The sequence below is a fragment of the Schistocerca serialis genome, chromosome 5 (genome assembly GCF_023864345.2).
Source record: "Schistocerca serialis cubense isolate TAMUIC-IGC-003099 chromosome 5, iqSchSeri2.2, whole genome shotgun sequence".
Taxonomy (NCBI): Eukaryota; Metazoa; Arthropoda; class Insecta; order Orthoptera; family Acrididae; genus Schistocerca; species Schistocerca serialis.
Window position 1 is genome coordinate 32,909,357 of NC_064642.1, and position 17,036 is coordinate 32,926,392.

Consider the following 17,036-nt stretch of genomic DNA (forward strand, 5'->3'; position numbering starts at 1 on the left):
ATACGAACTGCTCCTCTGTAATCCCTCTATCCAGCTTGCCATATAGCTTTCTATTCAACACTTTCAGCAAGACTTTAGGTGCATGAGAAATTAGACTGATGGTCCAACGCTCTTCACATATTTTAGTGTTTCTCTTTTTCTCTACTGGTATCATAACTATTGCAAGGAAGTCCTCAGGCCATTCCCCTTTGTCATATATCTCGTTACAGAGGTAGACTATTTCTTTCCTTGCCTTGTTTCCCACACTCTTCAACAGTTCTGCTGGCAAATCATCAATTCCACTTGCCTTCCTATTCTTCATCCCCTTCAGCGCCTTTTCTGCTTCCAAGATGGTGAATCCCTTTCCATCTTCCGGCACATATTGCTCCTCTTCAACCTTAATTTCGCTTTGCGTTTCATCCCCCTTGTACAGACATTCAATATATTCTTGCCATCTGTTAAAAACCTCCAGTGGTTCTTCTACTAGAGTACCATCAGCTCTTCCTATTTCCATGTTAGTTCTCTTTCTTTTACGTTCAAAAACTATCTCACTAGCCAGTCTATACATCATTTCATATTTTCCCTCTTTCTCCATTTTCTCTATTTTATCGCAAACGACAAAATGACAATATGTAAAATCAAGTAAGATTGGTGGACAACAAATAAAAAAATGCCAGTCGATAAATAACAGCATAACAACCGGAACACTACCGTGCAAAAGAAAAAAAAAACGCTATGAACGTATGCACCAACATAACAGTTAGCCACTGCAAAGTGATATGCTAGACAACGGCAGTTGCATACTTACCGCAAATAAGGCGTCAGCTGGTGTCGGTTCCGGCCGGTGGACCGCCTGCTCCAGCGGGAGCTGCTGCTCGACGACGGCCAGCCCCAGCCTGAGTTCGCGCAGCGGCTGTGCCAGAGCCTCCAGCAGCGGCGCCGCAGGGACTGCCTCTCCGGCCTCCTCCAGCGTCGTCTGGAGCACGACAGCAGCAAGCGCGCGGTGCAGCTCCTCCGCTGGACGAGCCAGCGTCTGCAGCTGGGACGCGCTCGCCTCCTCGGCCATGGCCACTTCCCCGCCCTCTAGCACCACCTGCTGTTCCGCAACTGCCGTCTCTTTCGCCAGCTCCGACGCCGGCATCGCCAGGGTCTCGAGCTTCGACAGGCTGGCCTCATCTGCCAGCGACGTGTCCCTACCTTCGAGAATGACCTGCTGCTCTGCAACGGCCACCGCCTTGAGCTCTTCCTTTAGTGACTCGGCAGTCGTCTTCAGCTGGCTCATGCTCGGCCCTTCCGACAGTGATGCTTCTCTCTGTTCCAGGACTAGCTGCTGTTCTGCTACAGCGGTGGCTCTCGTCGGCTCTTGAGAGGCCACTGCGAAGGTCTCCGGTTCAGCCTCCGTTCTTTCCCCCACTGCCGACTCTTTAAAGGTTTCCATTACATCGTGTTGAGTAGCTACAGCAGCCTGTTTCAGCGATTCCTGGGCAGATTCAGCTTGCTTTTTCAGCTCAGATAGACCTCCAGCTTCGGAAAACGACTCGTCCCTCGCCTCGAGAACCGTCTCTTGCTGTGCTGTAGCTAACATTTTCTGAGCTTCTGTTGTAGGACTTGCGGCCGTTTTAAGCTTAGATATGCCACTTTCCTCAGAAATACTTTGGCCGGCAGCCTCGAGCACAGTCGGTTCGTCTGTAGTTGCGATTCCGTGATGCACTTCGTGAGCTGACTTCGCCACTGTTTTCAGCTGCGAGAGACTCTCTGCTTCTGACGTAATGTGTCCTGCTGTCTCTAGAGCCACTGGCTGCTCGGACGAGACGGCGCCTTCCCGTAGCTCTACGCCGGGCGCAGCCACTTCTTTCAAACGAGACACGCTCTCTTTGTCAGAAAGAGACTGCTCTCTGGCTTCGAGTGCCACTTGCTGTTCAGCTACCGCAATTCCCTTTTGAGCTTCTGACAATTCCAACGCCTCTGTTCGCAGTTGTGAAACACTCTCCTGATCAGACAGTGACTGCTCTCTCCCTTCTAAGATTATTTCCTCTCGAGTGGTTGCTATACCTTTTGGCTGCTCTTCTGTGGAAACAGCCGCGGTTTTCAGTTCTGATGCACCGAGCTGCTCAGCAATAGACGCGTCCCTCGCTTCTAAAGCAGTTTGCTGCAGCACTCCAGCGACATGGCGGATGGGTTCATCGGACACAGAAGCCAAGGTTTCCATCTGCGAGACATTTGTGCCATCAGAGATAGATTCGTCTTTTGCTTCCAAGATAACGTGTTCCTGTACTATGGCAACGGCTTTCAGAGGTTCTTCGGCAGATTTAGCCGTCTCCTTTAGCTTGGCGACATCAGCAGTTCCTGAAAGTGAGGTGCCTTTCGCTTCTAATGCAGTCTGTTGTTCGACAGCCACTGCAGCCGTGTGTGTTTCTTTGAGGAGTGTCGCTTGAGCCTTGAGGGCAGAAATGTCTTCCTTTCCAGAGAGAGAAACCTCTTTCCCTTCCATGACTATCTGCTGATCCGTTGTTGCCAATGCTAGTCTCTTTTCTTCAGCTGGAGTTGCTAACGTCTTCAGCGCTGACACACCCTCGTTTTCGGACAGTGACGCGTCCCTCGCCTCCAGAACGTCTGCCTGCTGCTTGGAAGCTACCTGCCTGAGAGGCTCTTCTGTCGACACCACCTCAGTCTTTAGGTCGGACATGTCGGTCGCGTCTGAGATGGAAACGTCCTTGGCCTCCATCAGGACCTGCTGCTGCACCGTCGCCACAGCGAGTTGCAGCTCCCTCAGAGGCTGCGCCACCTCCTTCAGCAGTGAAAGGCCCTCGGCCGCAGACACTCGTCCGGCGGCCTCCAGCGCCGCCTGCTGCTCCACCGTCGCTATGCCGCGCTGCACCTCTCGCAAGGGCTGGGCCAGCGTCTCCAGCACGGATGCTGAGGTCCTGTCTGCCAGCGAGTCTCCCTTAGCCTCCAGCGCCACCTGCTGCTGGACTTGCGCCACGTTCCTCTCCAGCTCGCGCAGCGGCTCTGCGAACGTCTGGAGCAGCGAGACCACGTCGCTGGCGCTGGACAGTGTCGCCTCTGGAGCCTCCAACAGGTGCTGGAGCTCGGCCTGCGCTAGGCCGCGGCTCACCTCCTCCAGTGGCCGGGCCAGCACTGCCACCGCTGCCGGTTTCTGAGATAGGGCCTCTGCTCGCTCTCCGAGCACAACCTGCCAAAAGAAGCAGTGGTCTACATACACAGAGTGTGTGTTTATTACTATTAACTATTGAGACACAGTGCTTATGACAAGTTTTAACAAAATATTGATCATGTGCTGAAACTTTATTGATATTGTTAATCTGCTTACACTCGAGAGACCTTTTGAAGCCTCAGAGATCTATGACGTATATTGGCAGACTGAAGGAAAGAATTAAAATATGTATCAAGACCAGATTCGAACCCGAGTCCCCTGCTCACTATGCCTCTGTTTCAGGTGGGATCCGTCGTTTTGTTCGATGCTGAGGTGCTATTCCAGTACAGTTGGAGAGCTTCAGCAACGCAGTTCGGGCTTAAGGAGAATATCAAGTGGGCTGAGGCTTCAAAGGGAATTTTGGTTGAGGAGGGAGGACTGCTAGGATAGTCTATGCAGTTGTGCAAAGCCACTGCCCCAGGGTGACGTAGTGGTTAGCCCATCTACCTAGTGAACAGGTGATCCTGGTTCAAATCCTAAATTTTAATTCGTCATTTCGGACTGCACATACATAATATAATGATTAATTATCGAGACCCTTGGGTTTTTCCACAATGAAATGCAAACGTCACACACCCACCCACCCACACCTGCACACACACACACACACACACACATACAAAGAGCAAAAAAAAAAGGAATGCAGAGGACATAAATATTCATTTGGATAAAAAACTCAGACTAAAATTATTGGGACACTCATGTGGTTGCAACTGACAGCTCGAAAAAAAAGTGTACATAACTAATTTGTAATCACAATTAACCGCCTGACAGAGGGTTCATCGAACCACCTTCATGCTTATCTAGCACCTTTGGTTGAAGATTGGTGTACATTCACAGCTCTCGTAAATATAAGTGTTAAATTGAGTAATAACAATTAATTAAGGCAATATTTTATCATAAATAAGCAAATTAATATATATTGTAAGCCACCAATTGAAGATTTTACATTTGTTGCGTATTTTCTGGAAAAGGAAAACATGTTTTAGGCGCGAATTTTGGACTATGATTTGTTTACATTGCGGTATACTGTAAGTTATGTGATTATTTTAACACAATAACGTTTATGTTGTTTGTGTATTCTTATACGCCATCGATTTAATTCTCAAGTAAGCAGCCGAAGTGAAAAGTTCTGAAATAAGTGAAAAGTTTATATAGCATAGGCTCAGTTCTTTGCTTACTTTTTCACTCGTCATGTAAACAATACATGTTAAATCGTTTTTGTTTCTCCAGAAGTTTTGGATTATTATCCGAATTTTAGGCCTGAACTTTCTATGAAATTTAATATATTGGTTGAGTAGCCCACGAAGTTATTCTTGTTTTAACTTAGTCAAAAGCTAAAATTTGTTTACCATGATTGAGAAGTGTATGACTTGCCATAGGATTGTTAGTTATGGGGTGTAGTGTGAGGGTTGTTGTAGTTTCTTTCATGAGGATGACTGAAGCGGCGTGGGAATTGGGGAATAAACAAGGCTCATTGGTTGTGTAGGATTTGCTGTAGAGATAGGAAGATAGTGGAACAGGAGGGGAAGATTGTTGCCCTTCAGGTGGAACTAGATAAAGCGAAACAAGATCTGGAAAGGTTAAGGGGGGAGAAGGGAAAAGAGAGTTGGGAAGTGACAACAACTTATAGAAGAAATAAGGAATATGACGTTCTCAGACAGTGTGGTTGTGAATGTGGAAAACAGGTTTGATCGGTTCTCACAGTTGGAAACTGATGAGCCACAAGTGGATGCAGGAGTAGACAGGACACAACAAACATTCAGTACGTGTTTCAAAAGCAAGAAGTCACAAAAAAGACAAGAAGAAAGTTTTGTTTTTAGGTAGTTCACATGGTAGAGATGTTGGCAAACTTTTCAGGATGAACTAGGGTCACGTTATCAGGTCACAAGTTTTTTTAAACCTAGTGCAAGTGTGAGTCAGGTGGTAGAGGATATAGGTTCACTTTGCAAAAACTTCACCAAGGAATACACTGTGGTAATAGTGGGTGGGGCAGGCAACAGCATAGGTAGGAACCCTAATTATTCAACTGAGAGTGACCTGGTAAAGATAGCTTCAGCAGTAAGATTTACTGGTGTAGGGCTTGTGTCTGTTTGAGGCGACAAAGCCAGCCTCATTTCAAACCTTCTGGTAGGAAAGTTAATTTAGAGGTAGAACTGCTGCTTGGATCAGGTATGGGGTCTCATATCAGTGTGGTTCCTGTTAAGTCTATCGGCAGGTGGAATAACACTAGGCATGGCCTTCACATCAAGACGAAAGTGAAGGGAAAACTGTCCAGGCTAATAGCAAATAACTTAAGGAGGGGACACTGTCACAAGTGGTAAAGTACTAATGGTTACAGGTGACAGATCAGCAGTTTTTTTAGGCTATGGAGGGCAGAAACAAAAGATTTTCAGAGACAGGCTGAAAGTGATATTCACATTGACTAAACAGGCAGCCAGAAAGTAAATTTTAATGCATACAATTCATGCAGACAGCCTCTGATTGAAACTAGATATACTAAAAAATTGACAGGAAAATTAGGTTTATCCAGTTGCAATTCAGCCAGTGCACAAAATCAGTTACCCTTACTGCATCAGAATATCTGAGGACTAAGCGGTAAGCTTAATGAGTTGCTTATCTGTGTTAAAGAATTAGAGTTGAGCAAAGAGTTGATATAATCTGCCTCGCTGAACATCATGTGACCACTGGTATAGATATGTTAAATGTTACAGGATACAGTTAGCTTCTTACTTCTGTAGAGAAAATAAGGAGAAAGGAGCAGTTACTACGTTTGTCAGAAACTGTTTTGATTTCAAGAATACTGATATTAATCAATTTTGCTCAGAGTAGTACTTAGAAACTTGTGCAACAGAAGTAGTATTTCATAATATGTCCTTTATTATGGTAGGTATATACAGATCACCTTCAGGAATTTTTTAAGCTCTTCATAAAAAATGTTGAAGCTCTGTTGTACCATCTCATGATAAAAAGCAATGAAATGGTGGTTTATGGTGATTTTAATGAGGATTTATTGCAAAGCTCTGACAGTGAACAATAATTATAGTCAGTAACACTATCATTCAATTTAGTTCCTACTGTGAACTTTGCAACTAGGATATGTAAATGCTCTGAGACTGCTACTGATAATATCTTTGTAGACAAATCTAGGGAAAAAAAGTCATATCACAAAACCAATAGTAAATGGGCTCTATGATCATGACACGCAGCTTCTTGTGTAAAATGTTAAAACTTGTCAGGATAAATAAAATCTATTAATCTGAGTGCAGGAGGGTAATAAATAAGATAAAAATTGAGAAATTCATGATATTGCTCAAAGACATGAACTGGATAGATGTTTACAACACTTCTGACTCAAATGGAAAATACAAAGCATTCATTAATGAAGTTACCTCTTTTGAAAAATGTTTTCCCCTAAAGGCAACTCAAATCACACAGTGCTCTAAAAATAAATTGTGGATTACACAAGGAATAAAGGTATCAAGTGGGAAAAAAAGGAGACTGTATCTACGATCTAGGAACAGCTCTGATGTTAGAATTGTAATGCATTACAAAGTATACTGCAAAATATTGAAGCAAGTAATCCAGAAATCGAAGCAGCTTTATTATGAGCAAAAGATAATTACATCAGGAAACACTGTACGGGATATAGTGAAGGCAGACAGGTGGAGCCAAAAAGGAAGAGGAACAGATAGCTCTAAAATTAAATGAGATTGGTAACAAATGCATGTAGTGTTGCAAACTTCTTAAACAAGTACTTCATTTCTGTTACTGACAGCTTGGGGTTGTCAGGTTTGGTAAACAGTGCAATGGAGTATCTAAGACCAGTCTTTAAAAATAACTACAGTGAAATAGAAATGACACTCCTATCTCCCTATCTCCTTAAAATGTAAGTATTACAGTGGGTATGAAAACATATCAACAAAGTTAATCAAAGAGTGTGCATGGGAGTTGAGTTCTCTCTTAAGTTATTTGTGTAATCAATCTCTTATCAGTGGAACATTTCCAGACTGGCTACAATATGCTGAAGTTAGGGTTCTGTAAAAGGAGGAGGATAAAGAGGTACCACCAAACTACTGACCAATTTCACTTTTGCCAGCTTTTTCAAAAATATTTGAAAAGGTTGTGTTCAAGCGTCTCCTTAAGCATCTGACTGAAAATAATATATTGTCCAAGTCACAGTTTGGATTTCTTCAGGGTTCTGATATAGAGAAAGCTATTTGCACTTACAGTGAGAATGTACACTAATTCATTAGATAATAAATTAGAGGCTACTGGAATTTTCTGTGATCTGTCAAAAGCCTTTGACTGTGTGAACCACAGCACTCTCTTAAGTAAATTAGAATATTATGGTGTCGTTGGCAATGCTGTCAAATGATTGGAGTCTTATCCATCTAACAGGAAACAAGGGGTGTCATTGCAAAATACTTGTGCAGTAAGCAATTGGTCTTCATTTAACTGAGAATTAATTATGTGTAGTGTACATCAAGGTTCCATCTTGGGTCGATTGCTTTTTCTTGTGTCCATTAATGACCTCTCGTCTGTTACATTGCCAGACGCTAAGTTTGTTTTGTTTGCAGATGATACAAACATTGCAATAAGTAGCAGGTCAAGTACAAATTTGGAAACAGATGCTAATAAAATTTTCACTGACATTAGTAAATGGGTTAAAGATAATTGATTGTCATTAAACTTTGAGAAGTCCCACTATATGCAGTTGAGATCCTGTAAGAGATTTCCTTCCAGCATGTGTATAACATATGAAGATATGCAGATTGAAGATGCTGACAGTGTTAAATTTCTGGGATTACAACTTGATAATAAATTCAGTTGGGGAGGGCATACCACAGAATTGCTTAAGTGCCTAAACAAGTCTGTATTTGCAGTGAGAATGATGTCAGATGTAGGAGATATAAAAAAAACTTTCATACTTTACTTACTTTCATTCTATTATGTCATATGGGATCATATTCTGGGGCAACTCATCAAACCAAGCAAAAGTTTTTAGGGTGCAAAAGCAAGTGATAAGAATCACTTACGGTGTAAATTCAAGAACATCATGTATAAACGTGTTCAAGGAACTTTGTATTCTAACCACTACTTCTCAGTATATTTATTCCTCAATGAAATTTGCTGCAAGTAATATATCTCTATTTCCAACAAATAGATCAATACACAGTAGCAATACTAGGAATAAGAACCATCTACATAGAGACCTAAAATCACTTGACTGGTCCAAAAAGGGGTCCAATATTCAAGAACACACATTTTCAATAAATTACCAGCAACCATTAAAACTTGGTTTCAGATAACGCACGGTTTAAACAGAGTTTGAAAGACTTTTTGATAGGCAACTCCTTCTACTTTATAGATGAGTATCTTAACAGAGACTGTTAAGCCAACTTAAGTAAAAATGTCTATTAGAGTTCAGTTTTGACAGCATCTGGTTACAACAGTCAAGATTAGGTATTTTGTTTATGATAAATTTATTAATAATGCATAACAATGTTTCATTCTGACAGCATATTAATTCTGTAGATATTAGCTATTCCAGTTTCGACAATCTCCTGAAAAATGATGAAGGTAGTAAATATTGTATTGAAATGTTTTATGTTTTTATGTTATATTTTCCGCCATGTTCCACACCCACGAGAATCATCTTATTGTATGGGTCTATGGAACGAAAACTTATCTAATCTAATCTCAACCGTTCCGCTCTCGAACAGCACGCGGGAAAAACGAATATTTAAATATCTCGTGCAAGCTCTGATTTCTCTATTGTATTATAATGATCATTTCTCTCCATGTAGTTGGGTGCCAGCAAAATAATTTCATACTCTGAGGAGAAAGTTGGTGACTGAAATTTGATGAGAAGATCCCACTGCAAGGAAAAACGTCCTTGTTGTTTTAAATGATTGCCACCGCAATTCGCGCATCATACCTACAGCACTGGTATACATCGAAATTTCCCAGCACGTGACCGAAACGTGCTGGTAGAAGAGTCAAAGCAAAACAGCTCAGCCCTTCGGTTGAACCGCTTTCGGCAGCAGCAGCGGCAGTGTTGTAGCTGTATCTGGCTCAGTACTCAGACAGCTAGAGGTGTCATCTGCATTGTCCTGACTAGGGTGCATTATTTCTGCTGCTACCGAAATCCAGTTGCCGCACGATATTTTAAGACTGTAGACATGTACTTGTAAACAAACAAACAATTTTTTTTCAGATCATAATTAAAAATTTATGACCATCTCTCGTATTGGCGTATTCACGAATCTAACCAACAAGACTTAATTAAAAAAGTTATAGGACATTGTGACACACGAAGTTAAAGCTGCCACTATAAAACAGATCACATTAACAAAAGGTTAATTAAAAGAAGTTAACTGAATGCTAAATGAAATACATCGAGTTTTAAATACTGTAAAGTATAATGTAAAGTGTCTGAATATGTGAGAGTGTAGTTCATTTTTGCCCATATGTTCTTCTTATGTACAATTAATAACATGTAATACGGCAGCAAGCAATTCTAGGTCCCCAGTCATGAGATATTTCGTATTCTGTAAAGCAAATACTGAGAAATTTTCTCAGAACCGTGTCTCATCGCTAACACAGAACTCAAATGAATGAAGGGGTCATTGTGGATTCTGCCATCTGCCATGAAATCGTCGTCCCTAAATGTCTACTCTTTGTTCAGTTGAGTTTAATTAGGAGCGTATTTCATCTATCATTCCCTCAATAAATGTCGTACTAGACTATTTACTTTTATTCGAAAATTCATTAGTGTTTTAGAAGGAGTGAGCAAGGGGAAAAACTTTAATTTATGGTTCTAAAACAGTTTATTTTTTCTGGTATATTGTCAAAGAGCTTAACAGTGTTGCACATTGCTATCTGCCAAAGTTGGTTTCACTAGGATGTACTGTCGATCTTTTCTCCTTCTTGTACTGTATTCGTGAATACATCGATTAGTCACGATATTAGATGGATAGTTGGACCATAATTTCTGGAGTGAGTAAAGGCATTGTGAACCCTTAGTTAACTTTTCAGAAATGCCTAGAAGTTACAGAGTGCAGATCCTTTGCAAGATTTTGAATATTTAATTTTGTGTATTAATGGCGACCAGCTACCAAAACCTGTAGGAGATCCGTTGATGAACACATACAAATAATAAAAGCCTTCAATACTCTGTTCAATTTATTACACGTTCTTGGCAGATTATTTTAATTTAATGCAATAAAACATAGGTTTTAATGTACTTTCCAAGTTTGAAGCTGATCCATTTGTGCAAAACTAATTAATAACTTTTATTTATTTTGTTCTGTATTTCTACCTATTTCTTAAGGCTGAAAAACAATGTTTCATGTTTCCACGGTGTGTTTCATGATCTATGAAGTTCCAAGGATGAGGACGTAAACGTTAGGGGTTGCTGAGAAGATGCCTGGACATTTCGCAGCCGATATATGAAAAGAAGAGAGCAATTGGTTACAGATGCATTCATTGATTAATACTTGTATAACGTGAAAAAAACTGACCAATTATCTTTCCCAATTCAAATAAAGTGGATCCGGATGTGGATCTGTCAGCAGGTGAGTGCTGTAACGGGTCATTCTCATCTACCATTACTTTCCCTCAACAGTAGTACTCGATATCAACAATATTTTTCGAATTTTGCACAAGTCAATATAATCTCAGCTGTTTTTCTGAAACATTTCATATAATTTTATATACAATTTGTTATATTACGTATCACATAACTAATGAGGAGGTACTGAATAGAACTGGAGAACAGGAGTTTGTGGCACAACTTGATTAGAAGAAGGGATCGGTTGGTAGGACATATTCGGAGACATCAAGGGATCACCAATTTAGTATTGGAGGGAAGCGTGGAGGGTAAAAATTGTAGAGGGAGGCCAAGAGATGAATACACTAAACAGATTCAGAAGGATGTAGGTTGCAGTAGGTACTGGGAGATGAAGAAGCTTGCACAGTAAAGAGTAGCATGGAGAGCTGCATCAAACCAGTCTCTGGACTGAAGACCACAACAACAACATGTTATATTTCAAACTAAAATTAAGGAACAGGAATTATTATTTTGGATATTATAGTCGATAAATACTAGTTCTGAATGTACAGTTAAAATTATCTTTTTTAGAAACATTTGAAATTACCAATTATTTGGCATGCTTAAAATTTCTATGATTAATTACACAATCTAGTAACGTTTACTACGTTTATTTCTGGATTCATTTGTGAAATAATAATAGAAACTAATAGAAATTCATTTGTCAAGAAAATTTGTAAACACTTTGGAATAATGTTATTACTGCAGAGTGAGTTAGTAATAATCATGCCTGCGAGGTGATGTTTTTGGATGGACAATGTACTCGTAATTTCGGATTTGTTACTGTGAAAATTCAAAAGACTGTATGAAATACTAAAATCTGACAAAACAAATTAACGTAAAAGCAAGTATTCTGCAATGACAATCTTCAAAATTATTTAGATCAATTGAACCATGAGCACCTAAAATGTCAAAATTTCTAGAATCAGACCCCTAGATAAGAAGAACTCGAGATAACTCTACAAGAAAAGATAAGTAGACTAAAAAGTTTATTGTACTCTTACTCCTCTCAAACCTCAGAAAAGACTTTGCACGTTGTGGTCAATAGTCACAAAAAAGTAGGGGATAGATTACACTGCATTCTACGAAACAGGCATTGATTGGCTCATCTGCCAGTGGGATAAATGTCTTAACATGTGTGGTGATTGTTTCTGAATGTAAACACTCCATTGTCCCATTGAATGCCCCTTATATTTTGTACCCTGTGCTGACATGTAACAAACGATTACCACTTTAGCAGAAAGTGTCAGGAGTTGGACAGAAGTTGTTGGCGCGGAGGATTCGTGTCGCGGTAACACTCGCCACGAGCTGTCGCGCTCGGCAAACTGGAGCCGAGTTGGGTGCCCCACCTGCCAGCAGTCTGGTCCCTTCAGTCCCACAAACCAACCAACCAACCCACCTGCTGCTGGACGAGCGCGACGCCCCTGTGGAGCTCGGTGAGCGGCTCGGCGAGTTTGGCGAGCACGGAGACGCAGGCGGAGGGCGACAGCGGCTCGCCCATCGCCTCCAGGATCACCTGCTGCTCGACCAGCGTGATGCCGCGCTGCACCACCTCCGCAGGCCGCGCCAGCGCCTGCAACACCTGCTCCTCCGCGCCGCCGCCGCCGCCGCTGCTGTCCCCCTCCGCCTCCAGGGCCACCTGTCGGCACCCACCTCCACGTCACACTCTCCTCGTGGCACTTCACTCAGGCATCATATACATTAATGGCCATTAAAATTGCTACACCAAGAAGAAATGCATATGATAAATGAGTATTCATTGGACAAATATATAAAACTGACATGTGATTACACTTTCACACAATTTGGGTGCATAGATCCTCAGAAATGAGTACCCAGAACAACAACCTCTGGCCATAATAACAGCCTTGATACTCCTGGGCATTGAGTCAAACAGGGCTTGGATGGCATGTACAGGTACAGCTGCCCATGCAGCTTCAACACGATACCACAGTTCATCAAGTGTAGTGACTGACATATTGTGACAAGCCAGTTGTTCGGCCACCATTGACCAGACGATTTCAATTGGTGAGAGATGTGGAGAATCTGCTGGCCAGGGCAGCCCTCGAACATTTTCTGTATCCAGAAAGACTCGTACAGGACCTGCAACATGCGGTCGTGCATTATCCTGCTGAAATGTAGGGTTTCACAGGAATCGAATGAAGGGTAGAGCCAAGGGGCGTAACACATCTGAAATGTAACGTCCACTGTTCAACCTGCCGTCAATGCGAACAAGAGGTGACCGAGACTTGTAACCAATGGCACCCCATACCATCACGCCGGGTGATACGCCAGTATGGCGATGACGAATACACACTTCCAATGTCCATTCACCGCGGTGTCACCTAACACGGATGCGACCATCACGATGCTGTGACAGAACCTGGATTCATCCGAAAAAATGACGTTTTGCCATTCGTGCACCCAGTTTCGTCGTTGAGTACACCATCACAGGCGCTCCTGTCTGTGATGCAGCGTCAAGGGTAAGAGCAGCCATGGTCTCCGAACTGATGGTCCATGCTGCTGCAAACGTCGTCGAACTGTTCGTGCAGATGGTTGTTTTCTTGTAAACGTCCACTTCTGTTGACTCAGGCATCGAGACGTGGCTGCACGATCTGTTATAGCCATGCAGATAAGATGCCTGTCATCTCGACTGCTAGTGATACGAGGCCGTTGGGATCCAGCATGGCGTTCTGTATTACCCTCCTGAACTCACCGATTCCATATTCTGCTAAGTCATTGGATCTCAACCAATGCGAGCAGCAATGTCGCGATACGATAAACCGCAATTGCGATAGGCTACAATCCTACCTTTATTAAAGTCGAAAACGTGATGGTACGCATTTATCCTCCTTACACGAGGCGTTAGACTCAGTTCCGCACTGTCGCTTGCTCCAAAAAGTACGCGCTTACTGTCTATCCGATGATATATGCTGTTAGATAGAAAGTTTTCTAACGGACAGGGAGCACCATGTCGTTCTGAACGGAATGACTTCAACAGAAACAAGCGTAACTTGAGGTGTGCCCCAGGGCAGCGTAATAGGTCCGCTGCTTTTTACGAATTACATAAACGATCTGGTTGATGGTATTGACAGCGACATTAGACTGTTTGCCGATTATGCTGTAGTGCACAGGAAAGTGGTATCACACGAAAGTAATGAACAATTCAATGAGGATTTGCAGAAAACAAATACTTGGTGTAATGACTGGCAATTATCTCTCAATATTAGTAAGTGTAACCTACTGCATATAACAAAGCGAAAATCCTCATTAATGTACGAGTACAAAATAAATGGCCAGTCTTTGGAAGCGGTAACATCCATCAAGTATCTGGGCGTGACTATTCGAAATGATCTCAAATGGAATTATCTGATTACACAAGTAACGCGTAAGGCAAACTCTAGATTGCGGTTTATTGGTAGAATCCTGAAGCGATGCAGTCCTTCAACAAAGGAAATAGCTTACAATACGTAAGTCTTAGAGTATTGATCGTCTGTATGGGCCCTTACCAGTTGGATCTGATTCAAGAGATTGAGAAGGTCCAAAAAAAGCAGCAAGATTCGTGACTAGTACATTTAGCCACAGCGAGAGCGTTACAAATCTCATTGAAAGTTTGAAGTGGGACTCACTTGCAGATAGAAGGCGCGCTAAAGGGAAGGGCTGCTCACTAAATTCCGAAATCCCATCTTCACCGGGGATGTAGAGCATAATTATATTATTACCATCAACTTTCAAATTGCGCAATGAACACCATTCAAAGATAGAGAGTATCTTAAACCTTGTCAAGGAACAAGAGTGGCAGGATGTTTATTGTCCTGATAACATGGATGATAAATACAATGCTTTCCTTAACACATTTCTCGTGCTCTTTGAGTGTGGCTTTCCATTACAACGTTCTAAACGTGGTACTAGCGGTAATAGGCACCACAGGTGGCTGACTAATGGGATAAAGATGTCTTGTACAACAAAGTGAGAATTATATCAGAATATTAGAAGTAGTCACAATCAAGCTACAGTAGCCCATTACAAACAGTATTGTAAGATGCTTAAAAATGTTATTAGGTAGGCACAGAGTATGTGGTATGCAAATAGAATTAAAACCATATAATCAGTTATGAAGGAAGCGTCTGGTCAGCAGCACAAGGTCGATGACATAAAGTCAGTTCACAGTAAAGATACTTCTGTTATGGATAAATCAGATATATGTACAGTATTTCACAATCCTTTTCTCAGCATTGCTGGTGAATTAAACAAAAATTTAGTTTCTACACGGAGTCATATAACTTTCTTGGCAACTGCTTTTCTGAGATTGATGTCTGAAATACTTCTCTGTGATACAGACAAGAGGGAGACTTAGTCAGTAATTAAATCACTGAAGACTAAGGGCTCTCATGGTTATGATGAAGTGTGTAGCAGAATATTAAAGTACTGTGCTGCACATGTTAACCCTGTATTTAGCCATATTTGTAATTTTTCCTTTTGGAATGCTCAGTTTCCTGAACGATTAAGGTACTCAGTAGTAAAGCTGCTTTACAAAAAGGGAGAAAGGGATAATGCAGATAATTTTAGGCCTATTTCTATGCCATCAGTGTTTGCTAAAGTTATTGAAAAGGCTGTGCATTTAAGGGCAATTGATCATTTTATACCACACGATTTGCTCTCAAATGTACAGTTCGGCTTTAGAAGTCATTTAGCAGCTGAAAATGCTATATTCTCTTTTCTCTGTGAGGTACTGGATGCGTTAAATAAAAGGTTTCGAACGCTAGACATATTTTTTGATTTAACTAAGCCATTTGATTGTGTTGATCACAATATATTACTCCTGAAGTTGGACCATTATGGAATATAGGGAGTAGCTCACAATTGGTTCACCTCTTACTTTAGCAACAAACAGCAAAAGATCATTATTCAGAATACTGAGAATGGCTGTGATGTGGGGTCTGAGTGGGGTACAGTCAAGTGGGAGGTGCCTCAGGGATCAGTGCTGGGGCCACTCCTGTTTCTTATGTATACAAATGATATGCCCTCAAGTATTATGGGTAACTCTAAAATATTTCTGTTTGTTGATGACACTAGCTTGGCAGTATAGGGTGTTATGTGCAACATTGGCTTGGTTTAAATAGTGCAGTTCATGACGAAAGTTCATGGCTTGTAGAAAATAAACTAATACTCAATCACAGTAAGCCTCAGATTTTACAGTTTCTAATACACAATTCAACAAAACCTGACGTTTTAATTTCACAGAATGGGCGTGTGATTAGTGAAGCAACATTTCAAATTTCTAGGTGTTCAGATAGATAGTAAGAAGTCGTGGAAAGCCCACAGTCAGGATCTTAACGCTGCCATTTTTACTATTCGAACTGTATCTCAAGTGAGTGATCATTCGACACGAAAATTAGTCTTCCTTGCTTATTTTCATTCGCTTATGTCGTATGGTATTATATTTTGGGATAACTCTTCCCATTCTAAAAGGATATTTTTGGCTCAAAAACAGGCGGTTTGTGCAATAAGTGGTGTAAGTTCACGAACCTCTTGTCGACACCTGTTCACGAGGCTGGGTATTTTGACATTGGCCTCTCAATATATATTTTCCTTGCCGTCATTGCTGGTTGACAATGATAGCTTATTCCCAAAGATAAGCAGAAATCGAACCTGCATTTGGATTGGACTTCCTTAACTCTTGTGCAGAAAGGTGTGCAGTATATTGCTGCATCCATTTTCGATAAGCTACCGCTCGAATTCAAAAATCTTAGGCGTCATTCACGCGCTTTCAAATCGAAACTGAAGAGTTTCCTCATGGGTCACTCCTTTTATTCTGTCGAGGAGTTCCTTGGAAAATTGAGCTGATTCTTGTTGTATTGTTGATGGCGTTTACTTAAACTTATGGACTGACTTTTCTCGGGTTCATAATCATTTATTTTTATCTGTTATTACTTTTATGTTGTAATTTCATGTACTGACGTGTTCCATGACCTTGGAGATTTGCTCCACAATTTGGTCCTTCAGGAAATGATGTGTAAATAAATAAAAAAAAGCCAATAAAGCAAATACTGGCAGTACTTCTACTACTGCTGCTGCTAGTAATAATGATATTAATAATATTATCATTACTATTATTATTACTATTATTAAAGACAATAATAACAATAATAATAAAGGTATTGGCAAATATAAATAATGTAGTATACAAAATAGAGTTTTCCAATACAGCGAGTTCTGGGTAACGGA

General features: G+C 41.3%; 1 protein-coding gene across 1 annotated transcript in view; it reads right to left on the reverse strand.

Annotated features, from left to right (window-relative positions):
- Positions 1 to 17,036, reverse strand: part of LOC126481726 (muscle M-line assembly protein unc-89-like) — a 1,115,867-nt gene that overhangs the window by 807,309 nt on the left and 291,522 nt on the right. Inside the window, exons 23-24 of the mRNA XM_050105679.1 lie at positions 12,208 to 12,360; positions 788 to 3,172 (exon numbers count right to left, since the gene is read on the reverse strand). Of these exons, the coding sequence (XP_049961636.1) occupies positions 788 to 3,172; positions 12,208 to 12,360 (2,538 nt within the window). The remainder of the gene's footprint in view (positions 1 to 787; positions 3,173 to 12,207; positions 12,361 to 17,036) is intronic.